This window comes from Geotrypetes seraphini, chromosome 15 (genome assembly GCF_902459505.1).
Source record: "Geotrypetes seraphini chromosome 15, aGeoSer1.1, whole genome shotgun sequence".
Lineage (NCBI taxonomy): Eukaryota > Metazoa > Chordata > Amphibia > Gymnophiona > Dermophiidae > Geotrypetes > Geotrypetes seraphini.
Genome location: NC_047098.1, coordinates 17,964,600 through 17,989,043, shown reverse-complemented (window position 1 = coordinate 17,989,043; position 24,444 = coordinate 17,964,600). Strand labels below are relative to the sequence as shown.

General features: G+C 43.3%; 1 protein-coding gene across 7 annotated transcripts in view; it reads left to right on the top strand.

Annotated features, from left to right (window-relative positions):
* The window catches only part of PLCH2 (phospholipase C eta 2), a 599,022-nt gene that overhangs the window by 322,428 nt on the left and 252,150 nt on the right, over positions 1-24,444 (top strand). The window contains exon 1 of one of the 7 annotated variants that reach the window (XM_033921960.1): positions 2,131-2,230. The exons of the other annotated variants lie outside the window; for them this stretch is intronic. Coding sequence (XP_033777851.1) covers positions 2,179-2,230 — 52 coding nt within the window. The 5' untranslated portion in view covers positions 2,131-2,178. Of the gene's footprint in view, positions 1-2,130; positions 2,231-24,444 lie in introns of those variants that run through there. 7 annotated transcript variants of the gene reach the window in all.

Genomic DNA, 24,444 nt, shown 5'->3' with positions numbered 1-24,444 from the left:
CCACATCAAACATCACAGATCTCATGAGCTGGTTCTTCCTCATCTGCTCAGGAACTAAAAATCCTCCGTCTTCCCCTGAAAATAATTATTTAAAGTATAGAAGATTTTAAGTGGGGAATGTGTGATGCAGTGACTGGAGCCACAGCCGCAACGTTCTCTGATTGTGGGTTCAGATCCCACACTACTCCTTATGATCTTGGTGAAGTCACTTAATCCCCTTTTGCCCCAAGAACATTAGTGTGTGAGCCCACCTGGACAGATAGGGAAAAATGCTCGAGTACCTGAATGTAAACCATTCCAGGGGTGTCCAACCTGCGGCCCGAGGGCCGCATATGCCCTGTGAAGAATTTTGTGTGGCCCCGGTCGAGGGCGACGCAGTGCTTTCTTCTGCTGCCCCTGGGTGTTTACCGTCTTGCCGGCTCCCTCCTCTGTCTTGCTGCAGCGTTTGCACGTTTGTGCCGCTCCAGAAAAAATCTCCTCGGCCAAAGCGGCCCAGGGAAGCCAAAAGGTTGGACACCCTTTAGACCAGGGGTCTCAAAGTCCCTCCTTGAGGGGCGCAATCCAGTCGGGTTTTCAGGATTTCCCCAATGAATGTGCATGCACTGCTTTCGATGCATATTCATTGGGAGAAATCCTGAAAACCCGACTGGATTGCGGCCCTCAAGGAGGGAATTTTGAGACCCCTGCTTAGACTATAAGTGGTATATAAATACTACATAAATAAAGGTGACTGATTGGCCCATATTTAAAAGACTAATGTGACCAGATCAAAAACTTCTTTCAACCTCAGTTTATATCCACCAGTCTGATAGCTCAAAACTTACCCAGTTTCAGTAGGAATGTTTTAGCTCAGTCCTAGTTTTAAACTTAAATCTACCCATTGAAATCAGTGCTGCGTTTCCCATAATGCATCAGAATAGGTTTACCAGAAATCCAGGATTAACCCAAAATCTCCTTCCTAGAACTGGGTAACTTGACAGCTATATGTATCTGAACTTTTTAGTTCTTCTCTTCTGCATGGGCGTAGTTTGATTTTTCATGTTTGGGGCAGGGGGGTTTAATAGTTATTTGCCTGTTCCATTACATATAGTTAGGGTTATCATATGGCTCCAGAATGGAAGTAAAACCTGGATGGCTCCATCTATCCTCCTTTTTCTGGAGCCATTTCCTCTAGATCTAGCCTTTTCTGTTTTTACATTTAACACAGGGGTTTTCAGGATTTTCCCAATGAATATGCATGAGATCTATGTGCATGCACTGCTTTCAAAGCATATTCATTGGGGGAAATCCTGAAAACCCGACTGGATTACGGCTCTCAAGGAGGGACTTTGAGATCCCTGTCTAGGACAGTGGTTTTCTACCCAGCCCCCTGAATATAGCTAGCCAGTCAGGGTTTTCAGGATATCCACAATGAATATGCATTGGGCAAATTTGAATGCATTACCTCTATTGTATACAGATCTGTGTTATGAGGGTATCCTGAAAACCTGACTGGCTAGGTCTGTCCCGAGAACAGGTTTGAGCAGGGGTTCTCAAATCTGTCCTGGGAGAACATAAGAAGTGCCTCTGCTGGGTCAGACCAGAGGTCCATCGTGCCCAGCGGCCCAACAGGTCCAGGACCTGTGTAGTAGTCCTCTATCTATACCCCTCTATCCCCTTTTCCTTCAGAAAATTGTCCAATCCCTTCTTGAACCCTAATACCATACTCCTTCGCCAGTCAGGTTTTTGAGATAGCCGCAATGAATATTAATGGAGAGATTTGTGGGTAGTTGGGGGGGGGGGGGCAGTGCATACTTATTGTGGATACCCTGAATATCTGACTGGCTGGAGAGCCCTCTAGAAAAGGTTTGGGAACCAGAACTCTTTGTCAGTAGGGAGTAGCTAAGCTAGGAGATAATGCTAGCTTTGCTCTCATTGCATGCTGGGACTTGTAGTTTCCGTGTCTTAGGCAGCGGGAGCTATAGTCCATTAACGGACCAGAAAATCAGGCCTGGCTCAATCTCTTTCATCAGACTAGGTCTAGGAGCCATGTGGTTACTCATCAAAGTTCAAGGCACTGTCCCTTTAAGCCTCTGTGTTTGCAGGAACTCATGTCCATGGTAGCAGCTGAGCCAGAGCAAGCTGATTTGTGGAAAATGGCATTGAGATTTTTCCTCTTGGCTAACACAGAATGGGCTCATGGCCTCTGTTTTGCAAGGACTAGTATGGAAAAATCATTTCTTTCGCCCAGGTAGAGTTTTGTAAAATGTCTGCTTCATTTTTGTTACAATTATATAAGTCCGGGTTGTCAGCAATTAATGAAGAAATCATTTCAAAATAAATGTTTGGGTTTTTTTTAACCTATTGCTTTGCATTATATTCAGGGCTTAATAGCTAGTCTTTAGTGAATGGGGGTTTCTGTGTCTTCTGTGGTATGTATACTCCTGATCAGATAGACCAATTTATCTAATGGTTGGGTCTTACCATATTGCTCTTCTGGTTAATATCATTTTTATATTCTCTGGTAAGCAGGGTGATTTGAAATATGGCTTTTGTTAAGGGGAGTTATCAATGTGGATTACTATCAAGATATGTGGTTTTTTTTGTTTTACCATGGGTTTCATTTTATGCAATGAGACCTAGTTACTACTAAATTGAGTAAAATAACCCATCTTAACTATATTCCATGTTCTGGATAATTTTGTGGAAACCTGACGCTTTGTAGCTTAAATCTTTATCGAAAAACATGCTTCATTTTCCTGTTCAGGTAAACCCTGATTGAATCACCCTGGTGAAAGAAACAAATGGAAAAAAAAAATAATAATAAAAGCACTGGGAATGTGTTGTTTTGGATTTTATTAGCAGTTTTCCAGAAATTTGGATGCTTTGGTTTTAATTTTGAATGGTGTGAGGGTATAATCTGTCTTTCTTAGAGAATAGACTGCTAATTAAGAATTCTCAGCAGAGTTGACATGAGAAGGTATAATGGTTTTAAGGATTTGTTTAAAAAAAGAATCTTTCCTACAAGGAATAATGTGATGGAAAGCTTTTTTTGATGAATTAATCCATGAGGGTCAGAACAACTGTATCCTGGTCATTTTAAGGGACTCTTTTATGAAGCCAGTGCTGTGTGGCAAATGCACCGGAGCCCTTTAAATCCCTCTGGGCTTTGGTACATTTGCTGTGCTAATTAGTTTGATAGAAGAGGCTCCAAATGGTAAAACTGTGAAATAAAATCCTTTAATTTGCGTATGTTTAATAGAAATCTGGGCTGTAACCTAAAGAGTCGGCTGCCTTGGGGTTTAACGTTCTTGGCTGTTAAATTTTTATTTCTGTTCTTTTAAAATCCTAGGTTGATTAGAACAAACCAGAAATTGTTGTCAGATGAGAGGGGGAAAAAAAAAAGTTTTGAAACCATTTGGAAGGATTTGGATTTAGCTCATACCTTTAATCTTCACGTATGAAGAAAGGCTGAATAAATTGCAGCTGTACTCACTTGAGGAACGTAGAGAGAGGGGAGACATGATTGAACAATATTTAAAAAGAACTTAAAGTGTCTTCTTTTTAAAGAAGCCTTTAACTGACAGTTCATTTTTACAATAATATCAATTAATTTCTTTTCCCTTAAATATAGACCATTAATACTTATTCTTATGACCTTTTTTTTTTTTTTTCCGATCTCTCAATTTTTCCCCTTATTTCCCTAATTTGTCTCCCTTTTATGTACTCTTTTAACAAATATTGTATTTCTTCCCCGCTTTCCCGTTGTTTCCAGTTTTTTTCTTGTCCAAAGATGTATCCCCTGTTCGTTTAGTCGAATGTCATGTATAAGTGAGTGTATTTTAAATCCTGTTTTATTTTATGTAAAACGCTTTGAAATTGGAAAAGCGTTTAATCAAACAATTTAATAAACTTGAAACTTGAATCCTCAGATAAATACAGTTCTTCAGCTGTATTAAGTCTTATGCATTTCAGTTTCTGGAGTTGGTCTTTGATGGGACCATGCTTCAGGTTAAAAGGAAAAGAACCATCCTTAAAAGGAAAAGAACCATCATCCTTAATTTATTTACTCCATGTTTTTATAACGTAACCGCTGTCGGTTATAAGACGAAAAAAAAAGTACAGGGTGCGATACATAGAAAATCTCCCTATCCCCACGAGTGAAATCTGATTTGCCAACTGATTTCAGTTTTTCACGGTCAAGCTAAGTTTCTTTTTTCTTTGGGGGCTGGGAGGATAAATTCAGAAGCTACAGAATCACGAGTGCATTGCGTTAAAATGATGCTGCTGAAAAGGACGAAACCAGCTGGCAAACTGAGGCGCAGTGAGCGTGCTGTCCTCTTTTCGAATCCTCCCCTTTTCCTCTCGGTATGTTTGCGTGTAATATCTGTGTGTAGCCTCTGTGAAAATTGGTCATTTTCCCTGGACCAATAATCCACTAATCACATCACTGTTGGCATCTCGGGACTGCTGATTTCTCTTCAATGGGTCGTGGAGCACAACCTATGGTGAGAGAGAAGCTTTATCCCAGGACAAGCAGGCATGATATTCTCACATGTGGGTGACGTCATCTACGGAGTCCCAGCGCGGACAGCTTTTCAAGCAAACTTGATTGAAGTTTCAAGTTTGCACACTGCACCACGCATGTGCTAGCCTTCCTGCCCACTAGAGGGCGCATCCCCACCTCGTGGTCCTCAGTTCAATTTCATCCGCGGAGCCAGAAGCCCTGTGGAAAATTGTGCTCTGCATTTGCCTTCTGTCGCCGCGGCTGTGTCCTACTTTCGACGCGGTCGCTGCGTTTTGTTGTTTTCTTAATTGATTGTTCGTTCTTCTAAATAAAAAAAATTAAAAAAAAAGTTTATTTTTTTGGTAGCTCCGGGGGCTCCCGGTAGCCGCGGCCGTGGGACCTCGCCTGTTCTCGGCCGCGTTTTGGGCCCATGTCCCGGCCCGTGACGGGATTTAAGAAGTGCGGTCGGTGCGACCAACTCTTGTCGATTACTGATCCTCACCGGTGCTGTTTGAGGTGTTTTTCCCCAAAGAGAACCATATGAAATGATTTGTGAAAGCAGTACTTTGCAGTGGTAATGACTATAGAGTGAACCCTGGCACATAATAGACGCCCACTTCTCCTTGAGCAGTTTAAATAAGAAACTAGTGGAGTATAGGTTATAAATAGTTTTCACACTGCTGTAGACTTCCATTGACTTTTTTTTTTTTTAATGTTACTTTAAAAATCCATGCCTAATTTATCTGCCTTTTTCTTTCATCGGTGACCCATACTATTTATTTATTCATTCGATTTTCTATACCGTTCTCCCATTACAGTTTACATTAATTTATTCAGGTACTCGAGCATTTTTCTCTGTCTGCCCCGGTGGGCTCACAATGTTTCTAATGTTCCTGGAGCAATGGAGGGATTAAGTGGCTTGCCCAGGGTTTGACCTCGCAACCTCAGGGTGCTTGAGGCTGTAGCTTTAACCATAATATATAAGTTGGAGCAGGGGATGAGAGGGAGGGAGAGAAGGGGAAAACTTGGACAAGGGTGGGAGGGGGGGGGCTGGATCATAGGGTGAGAGGAGGAGAGAACAGCAGGAAAAAAAACGGGAGCAACGTTGGACCATGAGGGGGAGGGAAGAGAAGAGGATGGATCATGGGGGCAGGGACAGGAGGGAAGAGAAATGGGATAGGCTGATGCTACTTTTTTTTTTTTTCCAATGTGTAATTATGCATCACAAAGGCGCGCTAAGCGTTTTAGAGTGGATTTAGCATGCGCTAAATCAACGCATGCGTTGATGTGCTTCGCGCTGAGAAGATGTGCTTCGAGCTGAGTCGGTCCAGCGGATGGCCACTTGGATGGTCTCCGGACTCAAGGGTCTCTCGTACGAAGAAAGACTGGGCAAATTACAGCTCTATACTCTAGAGGAGCGCAGGGAAAGGGGTGACATGATTGAGACATTTAAGTACGTCACAGATCGTGTCGAGGTGGAAAACGACATATTCTTTCCCAAGGGACCCTCGGTCACAAGGGGGCACCCGCTCAAACTCAGAGGAGGGAAATTTAATGGTGACACCAGGAAGTATTTCTTCACAGAAAAGGTGGTAGATCACTGGAACAGACTTCCGGTGCAGGTGGTCGAGGCCACCAGCGTGCTCGACTTTAAGAATAAATGGGACATCCACGTGGGATCCCTACGAGGGTCGAGTTAAGGAACCAGGTCACTAGCACTCAGACTTAATGAGGTGGGTCAGTGGAGTGGGCAGACTTGATGGGCTGTAGCCCTTTTCTGCCGTCATCTTTCTATGTTTCTATGCGTGAACCGCTAATGCATCCATAGGCTAACATGCACACGTTAGCATTCAATCTGAAGTGAAATGACTAATATGCTAAGATATGTTAATTTTTATTTTTACTTAACTATTTAAATATAGATCTTGAAAACAAATAAAATGCAAATCTTTGAGCCGTGACCAATGAGGGTTCAACACATAATTCTCCCCATGAAAGACTGTATACATGGGACAGTGGAGTGGGTGTTTCTGAGGTCTTTGCCAAAGATAACATGAAATGTGTATGAAGCAAGAAGAGTTAAAATAAAGGATATTTATCTTAGAGTTTATTTGTATGAGTATATAATCTAATTTAGACATTTCACTTCAGATTGAACAGTGGTTTGAAAAAAGAATATCGCAAGAATTATTAAATTAGATTGTAAGCTCTTCTTAGCAGGGACCATCGATTGTATGTTAATGTACAGCGCTGCATACTCCTTTCAGCGCTTTAGAAATAATAAATAGAAGTAGTGGTAGTAAAGTAGTAAGAACATAAGACTAGCCTTACTGGGTCATACCAATGGTCCATCTAGCCCAATCCTGAGGCCAATCCATTTCACAAGTTCCTCGCAAAAACAAAATAGCAGCATTCCATGCCACCAATCCAAGGCAAGCATTGGCTTCCCCTGTGTCTGTCTCAATAGCAGACTATGGACTTTTCCTCCAGGAACTTATCCAAACCATTTTTTTAAACCAGCTACGTTAACCGCTCTTATCACGTCTGGCAACCCTCAGGTCTGACCCAGTGGAGGCATTGCTTATGTTCTTATAAAACCTTTCCTATGCTGAGAGATTGGAGAAACTGGGACTCTTTTCCCTGGAGAAGAGGAGACTTGGAGGGCATATGATAGAGAGTTACAAGATCATGAAGGGCATAGAGAGAGTAGAGAGGGACAGATTCTTCAAACTTTCGAATAATAAAAGAACAAGAGGGCATTCGGAAAAGTTGAAAGGGGACAGATTCAAAACGAATGCTAGGAAGTTCTTCTTTACCCAATGTGTGGTGGACACCTGGAATGCGCTTCCAGAGGACGTAATAGGGCAGAGTACGGTACTGGGGTTCAAGGAAGGATTGGACAATTTCCTGCTGGAAAAGGGGATAGAGGGGTACAGATAGAGGATTACTGCGCAGGTCCTGGACCTGTTGGGCCGCCGCGTGAGCGGCCTGCTGGGCACGATGGACCTCAGGTCTGACCCAGCGGAGGCATTGCTTATGTTCTTAACGTGTTCCAGAGCTTAACTATTCTCCAAGTGAAAAAAATAATTTCCTTCTCTTGGTTTTAAAAATATTTCCCTGTAAGTTCATCGAGTGTCCCCCTAGTCTTGTAATTTTGGATGGGAGTAAAAAAACGGATCCACTTGTACCCAAAATACCCATTCTACACTACTCAGGATTTTGTAGATTTCATATTGTATCTTCAATCAGCCAGATTGCTGCGCATTTTAAGTAAAAGGGCCCCTATATTTATTATAACCTCCTGATGATGCAAATCCTGTCTGTTCTAAGAAAGTGGTGTGACAGGTGCTGTACACCAGGTGATCGAGGCAGACAGCGTGCCAGACTTTAAGAATAAATGGGATACCCATGTGGGTCAAGATAAGGAGATTGGGTCATTAGGGCATAGACAGGGGGTGGGTAAGCAGAGTGGGCAGACTTGATGGGCTGTAGCTCTTTTCTGCCGTCATCTTCTATGTTTCTATGTACAAAAGTTATGGCTTCAAAATGCCCTGTTTGCTGGACTGGGAATAGCTATTTTGCCCTAATTTCAACAGTAACTGGGTCTGGTAGATACTCTTTGTGCTTTCAATGCATATTAACATAAGAACATAAGAAATGCCTCCACCGAATCAGACCATTGGTCCATCCAGTTCGGTGACCCGCACATGCGGAGGCCAATCCAGGTGTTCCCTGTTTACGTCCTAGGTGTTCCCTGATGAAGACCCTGTTTTCCCGTATCCCTCAATGTGATTTGCAAGCAGGTGTGCGTCCAACTTGCACTTGAATCCCATGATGGAGGTTTCCGTCACCACCTCCTCCGGGAGAGCATTCCAAGCGTCCACCCCTCGCTGTGTAAAACAGAACTTTCTGACATTAGTTCTGGGCCTGTCGCCCCTCAATTTTAGTCTATGGCCTCTCGTCCGAGTCACATTTGACAACGTCAATCATGATGCTTCTTGTTCTATTATGTCAAAACCTTGTAGTATTTTGAACGTCTCTATCATGTCCCCTCGCAGCCTTCTCTTCTCGAGGGTGAACAATCCTAGTTTCCCGAGGCGTTCTTTGTAGCTCAAATTCTCAATACCTTTTACTAGCTTCGTGGCTCGCCTCTGCACCCTCTCCAGCAGAGTTATATCCTTCTTTAGGTAAGGAGACCAGTGTTGGACACAGTACTCCAGGTGTGGTCATAAGAACATAAGAAGTTGCCTCCACTGGGTCAGACCAGAGGTCCATCCCGCCCAGTGGTCCGCTCCCGCGGTGGCCCACCAGGTCCTTTGACCTGTGAAGTGATTTGACCATTTTTATATCCTACCTCTGCTTCTATCTGTACCCCTCAATCCCTTTATCCTTTAGGAACCTATCCAAACCTTCCTGTACTGTGGTCTGGCCTATCACAACCTCTGGAAGAGCGTTCCATGCGTCTACCACCCTCTGGGTAAAAAAGAACTTCCTAGCATTTGTTCTGAACCTGTCCCCTTTCAATTTCTCCGAGTGACCCCTAGTGCTTGTGGTTCCCCACCGTTTGAAGAATCAATGGTCTGACCATTGCTCTGTAAAGAGGCATGATGACTTCTGCCGATCTACTCGTAATACCCTTTTTTATCATGCCCAACATCCTGTTTGCTTTCTTTGCCGCCGCTGCGCATTGTGCCGATGGCTTCAGGGTCCTGTCTATCAGTACCCCCTGGTCCTTTTCTTGTTCGCTTTTGCCCAATGTCACACCTAACATTATATAATCATGTTCCTTGTTTTTCGTACCCAGATGCATCACTTTGCATTTGTCTACATTAAACTTCATCTGCCACTTTTCTGCCCATTTTTCTAGCTGGTTCAGATCTCTCTGGAGTTCTTCAATGTCCTTATGTGATCCAACTGGTCGACATAGTTTCGTGTCATCTGCGAACTTGATTATATTACTCGTGGTTTCCTCTTCCAGGTCATTTATGAATATATTGAATAATATGGGTCCAAGAACTGAGCCTTGGGGCACACCGCTTGTCACATTTTCCCAGTCCGAGAACTTTCCATTCATAGGGGAAATCCTGACAACCCTGATTGGATTCTGGCCCTCGAGGACCGGAGTTGCCCAGGTCTGGTAGAGGGTAACCATATTTTACTTGCATAAAATCCAGACCCATAGACCTGCCCAAGCCTCACCCCCTAGCCACTCTCCCTCAGCCTGTTCCCGTTAGTCGGGAGGGTATTCACGGATGGCAACATGATGATGTCCCCCGCGTTACATCCACGTATGTGCAGATGCCTCGCACGATGCGATTTGCTTTTCAAAATCCAGACAAAGTGCTGGGTTTTGAAAAGCCATCCTGGACATGCCCTCTAAAAAAATGACATGTCCCGGAAAATCTGGGCACCTGGTAACACCACATGTGTACCTCCCTTACAGTAGACTCCATAGAAAATTACATAATGCATGATGATTTATCAAAAAGTATACAAGCTGAATATCCAAAAAAATAAAAAAAAATAACCAACAAATATTCAGAATAAAGCTGCTAATAGTGGAAGGAAACAGGCTGAAAGGCAAGTAACTAACATGGAGAAAAAGACCTTAGTGTTTCAAGGAAACAACCAAGAAACTATATGTTCAGTTATAAACTGCCATACAAAACACATCCTGGGTCAAAAAACTCCATGGAAAAGATTCATAAAGATACAGTTTAAAATACACAAGTTAAACTGCAAAAAAACAGCAAAAAAACTGTAAAAACTTGCACTTATCTTCCATTCATCTCCCACAAGCAGTGGAAATAAATATCCGTTGCTCCAATACGGAACCAGACACACTTTTCAAAGAATGAACTCAGTATTCCCGACAGGCCCTGTTTCGCCAAGTGGCTACGTCAGGGGAATATCTTTAGAAAGAGAGCAATTGCTTCAAAAAATCTTCCCGGGAATGCATGATGACCCATATCCCCTGTATAAGATACTGGTGAGACCTCATTTAGAATACTTGCACAATTCTGGAGAATCCACCTTCAAAAAGATATAAACCGGATGGAGTTGGTCCAGAGCAGGGATCTCAAAGTCTCTCCTTGAGGGCTGCAATCCAGTCGGGTTTTCAGGATTTCCCCAATGAATATGCATTGAAAGCAGTGCATGCACATAGATCTGATGCATATTCATTGGGGAAATCCTGAAAACCCGACTGGATTGCGGCCCTCAAGGAGGGACTTTGAGATCCCTGGTCCAGAGGAAGGCTACTAAAATAGTTGGTGGCCTTTATCATTAGGTGCATGGGGACAGACTTAAAGATTGCAATATGCATACTTTGGAGGAAAGTTGGGAGAGGAGAGAGATGATTGAGGTTTAAATACCTGCATGGCATAAACGTGTATGAGCTGAGTCTCTTTCATGCGAAAGGAAGCTCCAGAATGAGAGGGCATAGGATGAAGTTAAAAGGTGAAAGTCTCGGGAGTAATCTAAGAAAATACTTTTTTACAGAAAGAGTAGTAGATGCGTGGAGGCTCCTGGTAGAGGTGGTGGAGACAAAAACTGTGTCTGAATTCAAAAAAGCTTGGATGGGCAGACCGGATGGGCCATATGGCCTTTATCTGCCATCATGTTTCTATGTATCTGCCAATTGCACATGGCTTTTGCATGTAAGTGCCACCTTAACTGTATGTCCCCATTTTAAAGAATTATTTGCATAATGAATGTACTATTTTTCTTCTATGTAATGGAGGTATTTATGGTCACCTGTGTAGTTGGGGGAGAGAGTACACTGCCTAAAACAATTGATTGAAACCCATGTATTGTAACACTTCACTACTCCTTATAGTAACATCTCTACAGAAGCTAATGGATCATATCACCTTTACAGAAGCTCATGTAGTGTAGCGTCTTTGAAGAGACTCATGTAGACCGCTCTGAATTGACTCCCCAGTCATTAGTAGCGGTATAGAAGCTCTCAATAATAATAAAAATAATATGGCCTGGCCCTAGGGCTCAGATGGTAAGTGTTCCAAACCATATGCAGAAGGTCCTGGTTTGATTCCTGGATTGGGATATCCACTCCTTGGGTAGCGGACTTGTGGTTGGCATTCCTGATTCAGAATGATCATTGCAGTGACCTAACAGAGTATGTCTCCAGAAGGAAAATATGCAGATGAGGACTGGAGATCCTGGGTAGTTTGAATGAAGACTCCTGGGGTCAGATTTCAACCCAGTTCTGACTGATCTGCAGAAAATAAGGAGCAAGAGAGAACTGGCGGGCCAAAAAAGGAATAATTTATTTTCCATAATTTATTAAACCTCCTTTATCCCCTTTGTACTAATGTGTTCATCCATCGCTCATATTGTTGCTTGTATCTCTGGAGGGCCCAAAACAGCTGGGAAGAACAAAAAAAACAGTTTCAAGGATTCAATATGTATATTCATGAAAACAATTATAATTTAGAAAAATGCTGCATAAGCTAACTTTAACCCTAAGGCAAACGGGGGGGGGGGGGGGGGGTTTGCTTGGTGAGAATTTTACACTTGGTCATGTGACAACTTGGCTTTTGTAGTTCATGGGAAACAGTCCACTGTTGCCTTAGCAACTGGCATCACATGATCCACAAGTATTAGCTCTAATCCCTGGAACATCTTTAAGAAAAGCGTTCGTGTGACTCGCCAGCATTACAGCAGCTCGTAAGGCCTCTCGGAATAGGAACCTCTTTGAAGTTCCAGATCAGTCCTTCCCATGGTTCGGCATCGCAGAGCAGTTTCTCCCTATGTGTTCCCATGGCAAATGCGAATGATGAGAAAGAGAGCAACATCTTGCCTAAAAGAACCTTTCCTTATCTCATACTGTATAGCTATAGCAAAAACTTTGCACCCCAAGACCGAATAAAATGTGTGAGTGTCACTGCTGATGCATTGCCTGTCACATATAACTTTGAACCCTTAATATTTAACTTAGATTAGCTAACTAGGGGATCTTTTTTTTTTACTAAGGTGCATTAACTGATTTAGTGCATGCTATTAGCGTGTGCTAAATGCTAAGACAACTATTATATTCCTATGAGCATCTTGGCATTTAGCATGTGCTAAATTGGTTAGCACGCGTCAGTAAAAACGACCCAGGCAGAGGGGTGAGGGTCTGGAGCAAGGGTTCTCAACTCAGTCCTCAGGATATATCTAACCAGTCAGGTTTTCAGGAGCCCCACAATTAGGGTTGCCAGATTTCCTCTTTAAAAAAAGAGGACACCTGGCCCTGCCCCATTCCGCCTCTAGCTCCACCTCATTTTGTCCACAGGTCCTCCCCCAGCTGAACCTCTTGTCTTCTTCTCCAAGGTCTGGAGGGCCTCTGGGCATGCGTGGACATCGACGTGATGATGTCATTGACACGTATGATGTCATCGCATTAACATCTGCTCATATGTAGAGGGCCTCCAGATGCAACCCTGAGCTCGAGGGCTTCCAAAACCCAGACAAACTGCCGGGTTTTGGAAATCCCTCCGAGCACCTGAACAGTCCTTTAAAAAGAGGACATGTCTGTTAACCCTACCCACAATGATGCACATAAAATGAAGGTAGTGCATTAAAATTTATCTCATGCATATTCATTGTGGGTTTCCTGGCTGGCTAGGTATGTCCCAAGGACTGGGTTGAGAACTCCTGGTCCAGAGGAAGACCAAAACCAATGTGAATCAATTCTGTTTCAGCAGGATAGTGAGATCTACTGCCCAAATAAGAGAATGATTAGATAGAAGGCGGCCATAATCTTCTCCTTAGGAGGAAAATGGAGGAAGAGAAAGGATTCCATTACTGTCGTAGTCTAAACCCTAAGATGATTTGGGGACTACTCTGGACCATGCAGTCAAAAGAAGGATGATCTGAATGGACCTTTGACCTCCATGCAACATAACCAACAATGTTTGTCTAGGGTGGCATCCAAGACCTTACCTGCTCCTCATCACTTCTGTCTAGGGTTCCTCATTGCCTCGGTCTGTTATAATATTTCCTACCCTAATGTATCATAGGTTACTGTTACCTCTTTTTGTGCTTCATGTGCTCTCTGTGGCAGGGATTACCACTTCCCTCTTATGTGCATAAATAATATTATTCTGTATTGTGAGACCTTTTTATCGCCATTCATATTTCAAGATGCTTCAGTGTCAAGTGTAGTATGGAACTTTGTCAAATGCTGATTTCTTTAAATCACAGTGAGCTACCAAGTAGTAAATTTAAAACAAGCCGGAGAAAATATTTCTTCACACAATGTGTAATTAAATTCTAGAATTTGTTGCTGAAGAATGTGGTGAAAGCAGTTAGCTTGGCAGGGTTTAAGGGAGGTTTGGATGAGTTCCTAGATTTCATGGTCCATTGTTGAAATGAACGTTGGGAAATCCGCTGCTTGTTCCTAGGATAAGCAGCATAATATCTGTCCCCACTAGGGACAGATCTTACCAGGTACTAATGACCTAGGTTGGCCACTGTTAGAAACGGGGTGCTAGACTTGATGGACCTTTGGTCTGCCTCGTATGACAACTCATGTAAATTTTAGCTTGGGGGTTGTGTTGGAAGTGTCTTTTTAAAGTAAGATTTTGGTTTTGGTTTCAGAGCCTTTAATTGATGCTATAAGCTGCCAAGAAGCTCCACGGTTATAAGGGTGTCTGCTGGCAGCCTGGTACAAAGTCACGGAGTTGCCTTGTGTGTGGTATATACAGTAGTTACAGGAGAAATCCTAGACTTAGGATTTCAAATCCTCCTCTTGCAATCGGCTTTCTTATGTGTATGTGCAAGAGAGATGGGCAAATCATTTATTATCTTCAGATTCATAATTTGATGGTGGGGGTGTGCACAGGGAGGAAAGACTCGCTAACGAAGTCCATTATAGCCCTGAAGCAGCGGACTAAGCGAAACGCTAGCCATTGTTGGCGACGGGACCTCATCTAATGTTGATTGTTTTTGTGTCCAGGTCTCACCACATCTGGGTAGGTAGAACCGACATTATACTATACTAGCCAACCTGCAGTCCTCGGGTATAATAGATAACTTTAATAATAAGAAGACCAGAGCTCCCTTAACTCCTGGCAGCTCTTCCAGCTGACCTTGGCATCGGCTTCAATCTGCTGAGCTTTCCGGAAGACAGGCACCACCATTAGGGTCCCAGCAATACGAGTCTGGCAGTGTTGCAAACGTAGAGCTCCCTTAACTCCTGGCAGCTCTGTTCTACCTATCCAAACGCGGTGAGACCTGGACAACAGCAACAATCGTGAGGCCAGCCGCAAAAAGCCTAAGAGAACATATAATTCAACTAATTTGCAGGATTTGCAGGAATTTAGACAAATGGTTTAAAAAAAAAATCTATTTTGTGCTATGAGATATGGTACTTAACGCGATGCAATAACGGAAACAGTGGATAGGAAGATATGTACCATGAAGATATGTCATTTGGTGATGTTTGATTGTTATGGGCAAGTTGTTTTGTTAATTGTTGTGTATGTACGTTTGTTTTATTATGTATGTATACCTTGGATAAAGGTAGACTAGAAATGATAATAAACTAAACAAACTAATGTAGATTGCTGAGTTTCTATGCATGACTAACTGAAGTGATTGCATTTTTTTTAACGCTAATGGCACCAATAAGATAAGTGTGATTTATTTATAATATTGCATGAACTGGCTTAATATTTATATTATTTGAATGAGAAAGTGAATTGCGCAATTTTTTTTATTTTTATTTTTTGCCATTGAAGCACAAATAAATATTATCACCAGCAGGTTTTTATGTCTGTGAGGAGGCACTGTTTGGCTTGTGAGGACAATCGGTCCCAGGCTGTGCCCTGAGGCTTTTCCCTCCTCTTTTGAGTTTATATCGCCTTTCAATCAGATTTCTCATCTTGTGCACAACTTGAAAAGTTCTTGTTTTCGTTTGAACTGGGTTTGATTCCCACCGGAGCCCCTTGTGATCCTGGGCAGGTCACGTACTTGCCCCAGGTACAAACGCTAAGGCCGCGAGTTTGAGACCACTGCTCATGGAGATATATAATGTGTACAGCTTTTTAATAGAACCCTACCCCCAGAGAAATGTGTAACTATATCATCAATGCGACTAAGAACCAACACTTGCACGCATTAATATTAATGGAGCTTCCAGTGAGTGATTGCCATTAATTGCGGTGTCCAGAGAGAGTGATACGGATGATAGGCCTACCCACCCCCGCTTCTAAGTTTAAGCTAAACTAAGAAGATTTAAAGCGGTCCAGAGGAGGGCGACAAAAATGATAGGAGGCTTGCGCCAGAAGACGTATGAGGAGAGACTGGAAGCCCTGAATATGTATACCCTAGAGGAAAGGAGAGACAGGGGAGATATGAATCAGACGTTCAGATACTTGAAGGGTATTAACGTAGAACAAAATCTTTTCCAGAGAAAGGAAAATGGTAAAACCAGAGGACATAATTTGAGGTTGAGGGGTGGTAGATTCAGGGGCAATGTTAGGAAGTTCTACTTTACGGAGAGGGTAGTGGATGCCTGGAATGCGCTCCCGAGAGAGGTGGTGGAGAGTAAAACTGTGACTGAGTTCAAAGAAGCGTGGGATGAACACAGAGGATTTAGAATCCGAAAATAATATTAAATATTGAACTAGGCCAGTTACTGGGCAGACTTGTATGGTCTATGTCTGTGTATGGCCGTTTGGTGGAGGATGGGCAGGGGAGGGCTTCAATGGCTGGGAGGGTGTAGATGGGCTGGAGTAAGTCTTAACAGAGATTTCGGCAGTTGGAACCCAAGCACAGTACCGGGTAAAGCTTTGGATTCTTGCCCGGAAATAGCTAAGAAGAAAAAAATAATAATAATTTAAATTGAATCAGGTTGGGCAGACTGGATGGATCATTCGGGTCTTTATCTGCCGTCATCTACTATGTTACTATGTTATGCCACTATGCTATGGCCATTATATCTCTTAGGGCTCCTTTTACAAAGGTGCACTAGTGTTTTTAGCGCACCCACCGGATTTGCACGCGCTATTCTGCGCGTTAAGGCCCTAAAGCGCCTTTGTAAAAGGAGCTCTTAGTGTTGACAGTGTTATTGTAGGGAGTGGGGTGAGGAACCAAGGGGTGTAAAAAGCTTTTGTTGAGGACTCTGATCCTAACAGTATTTCATGAGCGTTCACTCCTACTCCTAATGGCTTTACACTCAGCCGCTCTGCATTAAGACAAAGTCTATTGATTCTCCAATGCACTTTAAACAGCTTTAAGAACATTTGTGTCCAACGATGCTCAATTAATTCTATTTTAGCTCCTTTTATTATTGAATTCTAACTGACTATTAAATTGGATCCAGTTCTAAGTCATCATTTGTCTGTAGCAGTCTTTGGCGCTATTTATGTCGCTTCTTCATTTAAATACTTAATAAAGTACTCTCAAACAATGGAAGGGAAGATAAGAAAGGTGCAGCTGGCTTCCTCCAAAGTGGTATATTAAGTTTTAAATAAAACTTAAACTTAGCTGGAATAGGCCAGAGGGGGAACTAGCTTGTTCAGGTTGGTGCAAGCCTATTATGAGCGATTCATATGGACTTAAGCACTATTTGGAATTGTATACGGTAACTACCTCAAAGCTTATCTCTATCCATTTAGTTTTGGGGTGGGTGGCTGCCGTTGGGCCATGCAGAGCTGCAGGCTGTACTGTGCGGACGATATGATAAAGGCCGAGGCATGAAGTCTGATGTCTCCAGCGTCCCCCATAGCCGGTGCTGTATGCATTACTCGAATCTCAACAACGGAGTACGGTACCAGGATGAAAAGGGTGAGGGAAGTGGGAAATATGTACAAGCAGAGCAGAGAACATGAGCCATGCCAGGCTGGGTCAGACCAAAGGTCCGTTTCCAACAGCAGCCAATCCATGTCACAAATAGTGTGCCTAGCAAAGTCCCAAAAGCGTAAAACAGATTTTATGCTGCTTATTATAGAAATAAGCAAAGGATTTTTCCATCTTAATGAATGGCTTGTGGACTTATCTTATAGGAACTTGGCCAAAACTTTTTTTTTTTTTAAACCCTGCTAAGCTAATTGCTTTTATTACATTCTCTGGCATTCTCCGTCCCTTCTACCCCGCTGCGCCGCATGCCTGGAACAACCTGCCTGACTCGGTATGTCAGGCTCCGTCTCTGGCGGTTTTCAAGTCCAGGCTGAAAACCCGCTTTTTTTGAGGCTGCATTTAAATCCTAATCCTACCGTGTATTAGTCCCCTTTCCCTCCCACCCCATCAGCTACCCTCTTACTCCCTACATGAGTGATATGTACAGATTTCCCCCCCCCCTTTTTGTTCTAATTAGATTGTAAGCTCTTGTGAGCAGAGACCATCTCTTGTGTGTTTAAGGTCATTTTGAACTGGGGGAAAAAAAAAAAAGGAACAACACTGTGTGCATCTGGTAGCACTATAGAAATAATAAGGTAGGAGAATCATTTTAACAGACAGACAACTTAGTTAAATATAAGAGCTTATGGCTCTTTCACCAGGTTCTTTTACAGATATCTCAACAACCCTCCAAATGCTGAGACAAGATATTTATTTCTACCTCTCTGTATCACTGAAAGCCAGACCAGAGTCTCAGCCTGCCTGTCTGACATTGCCACCTGGATGTCTCACCATCATCTAAAATTGAATGTGGCTAATAACAGAGCTGCTCATCTTCCCATCTAAACCCACCTCCCCGCTTCCCTCGTTCTCAGTCGCTGTGGACAAGACTCATCCTTAAAGTGTTTTGTCTGCTCGGGATCATCTTTGACTCCTCTCTCCTTCACCGCCCAGATACAACATATCGCCAGAACCTGCCACTTCTTCCTCTATAATATTACCAAAATCCGACCCTTCCCCTCTGAGCACACTACCAAAACACTTATCCATGTCCTCAACCTTAGACTACTGCAACTCGCTACTCAGGCCTTCCGCTTAGCCATCTCGCTCCCCTCTAATCTGTCCAGAATTTGGCTGCACAGCTCCGATTCTGGGAGAGAGGCTTTGCTCACGATAGTCCTCTCCTAAAGTCACTTCATTGGCTTCCCATTCATTTTCAAATACACTTACTCAGTTGCCCCTCAGTATCTCTTTTCACTGATCTCCCCCCCCCCATGATCCCTCCCACGAGCTCCGCTCAGCTGGTAAGTCCCTCCTATCTGTGCCCTTCTCTTCAACTGCCAACTCCCGGACTCCATCCCTTCTTCCTTGCTGCACCATATGCTTGGCGTAAGCTGCCCGAATCCCTACAGCGGGCTCCGTCTCTGGCAGTGTTCAAGGCCCGTTTAAAAGTTCACCTCTTTGAGAGTGCTTTTTGACTCCCAACTCCTCTCACCTTGGGTTTTGCATCCCCAACCCTGTATGTCATGTCTGTCTGTCCAAGTTAGATTGTAAGCTCTTCCAAGAAGGGACCGTCTCTAAATGTCAAAATGTACAGCGCTGCGTACGCCTTTCAGCGTTATACGTATACGTGATAAGTAGTAGTAGAGATTCCTTTTAGTAAGTGTAAAGGACCAATCTGTTTCCTCAGGAGCAGGGTTCCAGGTCTTATTTTCAGACTCCATGGAATCCTTCCTTGCTTACTCAGCCTTAAACTTACCAATTAGCAGTGCAGGATTAAGGCATAGGCAATCTAGGATCATGCCTAGGTCCCAGAGGTATAGGAGAGGCATTATCTGGTGTGTATATCCAATGGGTCCCAATGCAGATTTTTGCCCCGTAAAATCAGCTGTTGACTAAAAGAAGGGGATGAGAGACTAGAGCAGGGATGGGCAACTCCAGTGTTCGAGGGCCGGAATCCGGTCGGGTTTTCAGGATTTCCCCCATGAATATGCATTGAAAGCAGCTCATGCAAACAGATCTCATGCATATTCATGGAGGAAATCCTGAAAACCCGACCGAAGCTGCCCACCCCTGGACTAGAGCCACTGCCTGTTTGTTCTCCCCACCACCCATGCATTCTCCTCCGTTGGCAGGGGACGTCCGCTGCACCCTCTTTCGCTTGTTTCCCCTGCAGTCAGGACCGCCTGGTCCCTCTTTTACCAAGTTGCGCTAAGTGTTTTAGCGTGCACTAACCGCTAACGCATCCATAGGATAACATGCATGCTTTAGCGTCCGCTAAAAAGCATAGCAACCCTTAGTAAAAGAGGGGGCTAGAGAACCATGTAGGAAGTTTGAACATTTATGATAGGTAGACCAATACACTTTTTTTTTGCCTAGGACGCACCAAGGGATAGATTCTACAAATGGCGCCATGAGTTAGGTGGTGGCAGGTGCCCTACTGCTGCCTAATTTAATTGGCTTAATTGGCACACTATTGGTTTAATTGATTACACTGATTAAAAACAAAACAAAACACAACCAATTAAAATCTTGTTACAAAAAAGTAGGTGCCTATAGACACTAGATGTCACTGTTGAGCAATGACCGGAACTCCTTCTCTCTATTTAGCTGCCTCCCCATCTTCAGCTAACCTTGGTCAACTGTGTACAGCGTTGCCTCTGGAATGACCTTCACGCCAGCCTTTTGAAATCATCTACTGTACGGACTGTGGGTCTGTGGAACCTGCCTCATCAGGCCATCATAACAGTAGTTCATTAACCCGATTTGGTACATGCAGATTTCATGAACACAATACATCGTTTGGGCAAGAGTTATGTACGGCGTATGTCATTCTTAGAAAGTTCCATGTACGCAGCTGATCGAAGCCCTTCTGTCTTTATACATAAATGTACAATTCTGTTTGTACCTTCACTAATGGAGGTAAATACACCCAAGAAATTACTGTACTTTCTTGTACATAAAAGATGGGATGACATTTTTTTTTAGTGGGCAGAGAGGAGGAAGGGGTGAGGGAGTAATTGGTTATGGAGAAAATGATTCCCACTGTGCATTTGCTTATAAACACGATTGATAAATGATGATGAACATTTTTATCTCTATACAGTAATAACCAAGTAGCTTGATTTGCAAAGACCCCATTACAGTAAAGAGTCTGGTAATTTGCACAGGACAAAATATGTCCTTTCATTAGGTTTTTCTCTCTTGTTTTGGGACTTTTTTTTCAGTTCATTTCACACACTAAATGATTCTAATAAAAAATGTAATGCGTGTTAGAACTTTACAGGCATGCAAATAGATTTAATGTGTTAATTTGAAGGCTAACATGAGTTAAATCAGTTTGACATGGGCTAGAGATTAGATGTGCCAACAAGCTGAATGTTAGTAGGTTCAGAGGGTGTGTGTTTGCATACATAAGAACAAAAGAATAGCAATACTTGGTCGGACTGGTGGTCCATCTGGTTCATAGACAACGGCGCGAAAGACAAAGGCGCGCCCGGACAATTGAGCGCAGCGCGGAGGTGCGCCCCGCTCAAAATTACTGTTTTTAGGGCTCCGACGGTGTGTGTTTGCATACATAAGAGCAAAAGAATAGCAATACTTGGTCGGACTAGTGGTCCATCTGGTTCATAGACAACGGCGCGAAAGACAAAGGCGCGCCCGGACAATTGAGCGCAGCGCGGAGGCGCGCCCCGCTCAAAATTACTGTTTTTAGGGCTCCGACGGTGTGTGTTTGCATACATAAGAACAAAAGAATAGCAATACTTGGTCGGACTAGTGGTCCATCTGGTTCATAGACAACGGCGCGAAAGACAAAGGCGCGCCCGGACAATTGAGCGCAGCGCGGAGGCGCGCCCCGCTCAAAATTACTGTTTTTAGGGCTCCGACGGTGTGTGTTTGCATACATAAGAACAAAAGAATAGCAATACTTGGTCGGACTAGTGGTCCATCTGGTTCATAGACAACGGCGCGAAAGACAAAGGCGCGCCCGGACAATTGAGCACAGCGCGGAGGCGCACCCCACTCAAAATTACTGTTTTTAGGGCTCCGACGGTGTGTGTTTGCATACATAAGAACAAAAGAATAGCAATACTTGGTCGGACTAGTGGTCCATCTGGTTCATAGACAACGGCGCGAAAGACAAAGGCGCGCCCGGACAATTGAGCGCAGCGCGGAGGCGCGCCCCGCTCAAAATTACTGTTTTTAGGGGCTCCGACGGGGGGTTTTGTTGGGGAACCCCCCCACTTTACTTAATAGACATCGCACCACGTTGTGGGGGTGTTGTAACCCCCCACATTTTACTGAAAACTTTACTTTTTCCCTGTTTTTAGGGAAAAAGTTAAGTTTACAGTAAAATGTGGAGGGTTACAACCCCCCAAAACCCCCATAACGCCGGCGCGATCTCTATTAAGTAAACTGGGGGGGGCTCCCCAACAAAACCCCCTGTCAGAGCCCCTAAAAACAGTAATTTTGAGCAGCGCGTGCCTCCGCGCTGCGCTCAATTGTCTGGGCGCGCCTTTGTCCCGGCGCGCTTTTGACCTGACACCGGTCCATCTAGTCCAGTATTCTGTTTCCAAAGTGACCAATCCAGGTAACAAGTAGCCCAAATAGTAGCAACATTCCATACAGAATCCCAAAGAGTAAAAAGATTCCATGCTACTGATCCCAGGGCAAGCAGTGGCTTTCCCCATGTCTGTTTCAGTAGCAGACCTATAGACTTTTCCTCCAGGAACTCACCTGAACCTTTTTTTTTTTTTTTTTAACCCATCTTATGTTAATCGCTGTTCTTTGGCAACGAGTTCCAGAGCATAACTATTCTGTGAGTGAAGAAAATATTTCCTCCTATTGGTTTCTAAAGGTATTTCCCTGTAACTTCATTGTAATAAGCATTGCACGGGTCCCATCTATCTCCAGATCATAAGGGAACGTTGAGCCAGTCCTGATTTTCAAGTTCTGATCTCAAAAAAAATTTGCAAGCTAGGAAACTCCCAAAATGCATCAAAAGTAAGCTGGGAAAACCAGGACTGCCTCAAGAGTTCTGGCAATCGAGTGGCTGCAATCCGGGAATGCAGCTATGATCCTCGAGATCTGCAAGCTGGTTTAATTTTCAACTCTCCCTAAAAAGTAAGTGTGCCAGAGAGAGAGAGAGAAAGTTGCACACACTTGAGAGCAGCACATGTAACTCATTAATTCATAAGGAGTTGTCTAAAACTGGGACTAGTTTGAGTCCCTTGAGCAACAAAATTGGATACCCCTTCACAACAATATTCTCTCATCTACACTATCGAACCATTGTAATTGAAAACTGAAATGTACAGCTCAAACACCCCTTTTGGACGCCTGAAGTTTTGACTTTTCTCATTAGACGGGAATTTGTCTTCTTTCTTGCCACCTGCTTGGATGGTGTTAGATCGGTAAACACAGATGTGCTAATGAGGTGTAGAAACTGGAGAGCCCACAACACCTGCTCTGCTGGTGCACAGACTACTAATCCCTAGGTTTGCAACACTGCCAGACGCGTAATGCTGGGACCCTAATGGCGGAGCCCGTCTTCCGGAAAGCTCGGCTGATTGAGGGGGATGACAAAAACAAATAGACTTACTGGAATAAAAAGGGAAAATGGGAAACGGTAATCGCTTAAATGCAATGCTAAAATGAAATCTTAAAAGGGAGGGAAGAAACGGAGGGACTTTAGCACACTAATGTAGGGGTCGCTTCGAAAGAAGCGTTTTAGTTCGGTACTGCCGACTGCAACTGAGTCGGCGTCTTGAAAAAGGAATGTTTTTAGTTTACATTTGAATTTTTCAAGAGATGTTTCTTGTCTTAAGATCTGACGGAAGGGTGTTCCATAACGTGGGGGAAGTGACTGAGAAAATGGTTTTGCGGGTAGAATTGAGAAATAGTTTGCGAATGGAAGGGACAGAAAATAGGTTTTGAGTAGCGGAATGCAGATTCCGGGAAGGGGCATATATGGAATGAGAAGTTTGTCGATGAATTGGACGGCTTGGTTTTAAATGTTAACAAAAGTGATGCGATGAAGAATTGGTAGCCAGTGAGCTTTGAGGAAGGGGTGGGGGGGGGGGGGCGGTTACATGGTCAAATTTTTTAGCTTTGTAGATGAGTTGACTGTGGTGTATTGTAATAGTTGAAGCCGGCGGATTTCCTTTTGAGTAATACCTTGATGCAAGGTGTTGCAGTAGTCAACCGCTTTGATATTTGATTGAAAGGTCACTTGGACACACAAAGTCAGAGGTGTGAAGAAAGTACAAGAAATTTATTACGGTATACCGGACTCTAGTGCAGTTAATAGCCTGCCTACTAGAAATGGGAAATACACGGACTTTTATGCCCTTTTTGCAAACTAATATATGCAAAAACTACAATTTTCATTTGTTACTTCTATAACTTTCTACAATTATTATTGGTCCTAAGCCAGCACTTATGATAGGTTCAGGGGTACAACTTATAGTCCTATAGGAAACTAGCTCATTTCTCTGCTTATCTAAATCTTACAGGTCTAAATGGTACATGTACAGAAGGGCAGGGCACATCATGGCCCAAACTCTTATCTATTCAGCTTACAATGTGGTAAGGTAGGGACATACATTTTAGGCAGATGAAGTCAATAGATTGTAAACTTTCTTCAGCTATGTAGACCAGAGCAATATTTTAAACAACAGTTAACCATTTCATGACCCCACATGATAAGGCGGTATATCAACCTGAAACTACATCGCCAGGGTATGAATGTCTGTCACCATGTATTTTAGACAAGGTTCAATTTCAGCCGATCCTAATCTAATCTAATCCAAGCATTTATTGACTGCAAATACCCTGAATGGGTCCAAAGCAGTTTACAAAAGATTAACTAGGTAAATGATACTAGCAGAAATTCAGTTAGCCCAATGTGGACATCCTAAATGTAGATTTGAATTTTTTTTTTTTCGTAAAGCCACTCGGTCTATGTTTCTTTTCTTATTACAGTTCAGAACTGGCACATTTCGACTGACATATGCTATACAGTATGAAAACAGATTGTCTCACAAAATATCACATTACGCTGAGTTTAAAAAAAATAAAAGAAAGTTGCTCTGCCAGGTATTGACTGCCGT